The sequence below is a fragment of the Lottia gigantea genome, assembly GCF_000327385.1.
Source record: "Lottia gigantea unplaced genomic scaffold LOTGIsca_653, whole genome shotgun sequence".
Lineage (NCBI taxonomy): Eukaryota > Metazoa > Mollusca > Gastropoda > Lottiidae > Lottia > Lottia gigantea.
The window spans coordinates 13,614-17,167 of NW_008710224.1; the positions used below are offsets into that span (position 1 = coordinate 13,614).

General features: G+C 33.7%; 1 protein-coding gene across 1 annotated transcript in view; it reads right to left on the minus strand.

Annotated features, from left to right (window-relative positions):
* Positions 1–1,885, minus strand: part of LOTGIDRAFT_176024 (hypothetical protein) — a gene marked incomplete at both ends in the record, with an annotated part of 8,003 nt that extends 6,118 nt beyond the window's left edge. The window contains 4 exons of the mRNA XM_009064834.1: positions 253–323; positions 663–1,008; positions 1,318–1,482; positions 1,783–1,885. Coding sequence (XP_009063082.1) covers positions 253–323; positions 663–1,008; positions 1,318–1,482; positions 1,783–1,885 — 685 coding nt within the window. The remainder of the gene's footprint in view (positions 1–252; positions 324–662; positions 1,009–1,317; positions 1,483–1,782) is intronic.
* Between the last annotated feature and the right edge of the window lie 1,669 nt (positions 1,886–3,554).

A 3,554-nucleotide genomic window follows, 5' to 3' on the forward strand; every position in this document is an offset into this window, starting at 1 on the left:
TTTCATATACACATGTAAGTCGTAACGATTCCCATGCACTTACTAAGTCAAATTCTTAGTCAGTCTTTACTTGTCCCAAAAGCATTACAGTGAGTCTCAATAATTTTGGAATATGATATTTACGACAGAGTTAATTATTTTAGCCATCACAGCTACGTTACGAACAATAATGCGATATACTTTGCTGTATAAAAGACATAGTGATATAAAGTAACTCTTCGTGATTTTTTCTCATTGATTGTCGATCCATACCTGACTGCTTTGGTAAAACAGAAATACTATTTATTTTTGGAATATCATAACATTCTACGTAGATATTTCTCCTGGAAAATTTTGAATTTTATGTCAATTTTGCCACCAAAAGACCAAGTAAAAGAGTAGAGATATAATGAGTAAATCAAACGATGAGAGATGAAGATGGAAGGAGTGAATCTACGTGGTTTTAGTAGTAGTTCGCAAGACAATCACTATCCATGCCTCTGAGAATCAAGGAAAGTTATTGAGCAATGAAGTGTTAATTTTCCATGAACTATGTGCACATAAACAAAAAGAAAACACAAGTTCTTGAGAGTGAATAAATACTTCGTTCCAAAAGTCGTAATAAGATGAAGCCATGACAATTGAGAATGGCCAAGCTCTAAATATGAAACCCATATACGTACCAAATACCCTGGTTAGGTATAGCTGGACCCCAATCCCAACTAAATGAATATTCCATCTTTCTGATGAAGTTATAATGACAAAAACCATGGTAAGCATCTGGACATATTGATGGTATATGGTAGGTAGATTTATTATACAAGGCTTCAGCAGTTATTACAGCAGATTGGAAGCTGATGGTAATATTATTTATACCAGGTTTTATAACATGTTTAATATTATATCTATACTTTATAAACATATTATCACTACTACCAACCAATACACCATTTACCATTATATCAGAGAATGTGTCCAGTCCATCACAAACTAGTTCTATTTTAGTAGACTTAAAATCTGCCTCACTAACTGTAATGGGGAATGGCGCTTGATTAAATATGAAATGAAATGGATTTTAAATCCTGCTTTGGTGTACCTATTCGGTCTTATGAGGACGGGTAACGTCATGCAGTGAGCAAAGAGAAGTTTTACCAGGGCAGTGGCATTTTAAATGTAGAGTGACCTTTAACATGAACAGTCTTTAGCACACTGGACCTCGTTTTATTGTCCTATCCAATCCACTACACACTTTGTCCATGTCATTTTCTCAGACCTGCATCAGTAGGTATTGTAGTATAATTGCGTAATACGTTTCGTGATCAGGCCTTACAGACTCACCAGTAAATTTTCTATTATATGTATAGCCATAATAAGCATAGGGTCTGTACACTACATCATTATCACGTCGATAAGGATCTTCTATTATTCTGCTTTGTATTAGAGAAGTGTAAACATCTCCTGGTACGTTACCTTGGATGTTGAATTCTAACACAAAAAACAATACTGAATGACAATTTATAGAAATAGCACAACATTATTCCAACATATTGCTGGTTTGGAACATCAAATGTGATTTCTTCGTGGTAAATGTTTATATGTATAGACAATGTAATTGTGTAACTCATGGCAACGTGGCATCGGATAAACTTTCTGTTCTATTTATCATTTTGTATTTAAATTTTCAACAACAAAAAACATGGCTTGTAACTTGCAAAAATCTTTTTAGTTCTATTCATCATTTTGTATTGAAATTTGTAAAGAAACATGACTTGTAAATTGATAATTATTTAACACAATACTTACGACCATTCGTTATACTCCAAACTCCATTTAAATCAAGTACATTATTTGCATCAGTATAACCAGTAACAATAAGTAAAATGAAAACAATATCATAAACACACATAGTTTGAGTTTTAATAGAAAATTTTGTAGATATAGTCTATGATATGGTCCGAGGATACCTCAGATAGGTGTATTTTTCCGTTGACTCCAACGATAAATTGTAGCTATATATCTAAGACGATGTCGCTGATAATCATACAATAAATAGTCATATGATTTTTCATACAATACAGTACCAGTATTTTTCGTTTTTGTTAGACATTCTTCAACCTGTTCATTTCGAAGTTTGAGATTCACGATTTATATCAATATCCATAATTATTGGAGAGTATAATGATTATGGGCAGAAGTTGATGATGTGGAAGATATAATATAATTCAAATGAAACTTTATTCATAATAAATGAAAGCATTGATTTTGGGCGCAGCCATATTAAATTAAGGAACATAACTCTAATACACATTGACTCACTCCCCTTAAATCATGGAAATGAGCCTAGGCTATTTTTAGAAATCTTCTTTCTCTCTCCCCTTTGGTTTTTTCCATGCCTATTTTTGAGTAATTTTTGGTCTAGATTTGGAATTTGATGCCTGAAATTGCATTTTCTTTAAGATTTAGTGGGATGATTAGAGACTTAATGGCGGAAGGATAATTCTAAAAATAGTCGTTTTGTGAACTGCCAAATATGAGGACTCACTCCACTAAAACATTTTATGCAAATGATTGTATAGGAATGTAGTCCAGGCTATTTTTAGAAATCTTCTTTCTCTCTCCCTTTTGGGGTTTTTGCCTGCCTATTTTTGGGTAAAATTTGGTCTAGATTTGGAATTTGATGTCTGAAATTGCATTATCTTTCAGATTTGGTGAGATGATAAGAGACTTAAAGGCGGAAGGCTAATTCTAAAAATAGTCGTTTTGTGAAGTGCCAAACTCTAGCGGATGAGTATAACCGGTAGTAGTCTACTTTCAATTTTAGTAGCTCAAAATTTTCATGGTCATCATATAATGAATTTTTTAGGAGACATTGAGAATTGGTCAGGCTTTCATTCGACATGTTGGAAAGCTTTCAACGAGATTTCTGGAAAAAGTTATAGAAGGTTGAATTTCGTGTTTTAACATGGGAAGAGATGGCAAATGAATTAGTGGAGTGAGTCCATGAGTGTAACCGGTAGTAGTCTTCTTTCAATTTGACTAGCTTTTCATGGTCTTCATATATGGAATTTTTTAGGAGACATTAAGGATTGGTTAGGCTTTCATTTGACATATTGGAAAGCTTTCAACGAGATTTCTGGAAAAAGTTGTAGAAGGTTGAATTTCGTGTTTTAACATGAAAATAATGATGGCAAATGAATTAGTGCCGTGAGAACATATACCATCACAGGCGTTCGTAGGATTAGGCCATACACCCAGTAATACATTTGCCATCTGTTTCCACGTTAAATACAACCTTCTATAACTTTTTCCAGAAATCTCGTTGAAAACTTTCTAATATGTCGAATGAAAGCCTGACCAATACATATATACCATTCATTAGCATAAAATGCTTTACTGGAGTCGGTCCATTGGAGTAATGAGAAGGAATAGGATACCAGAGCCTTTTTTTTTCAATTAATACGTAAGGGGTCCGAGTGTGGGACACAGAACTATCAATGGGGTTTCAAAGGCAATTCTGTCCTCATGAACAATTATAAATTTGCCCCCCCCCCCCCTTGATTTTGTTCATACAAGTT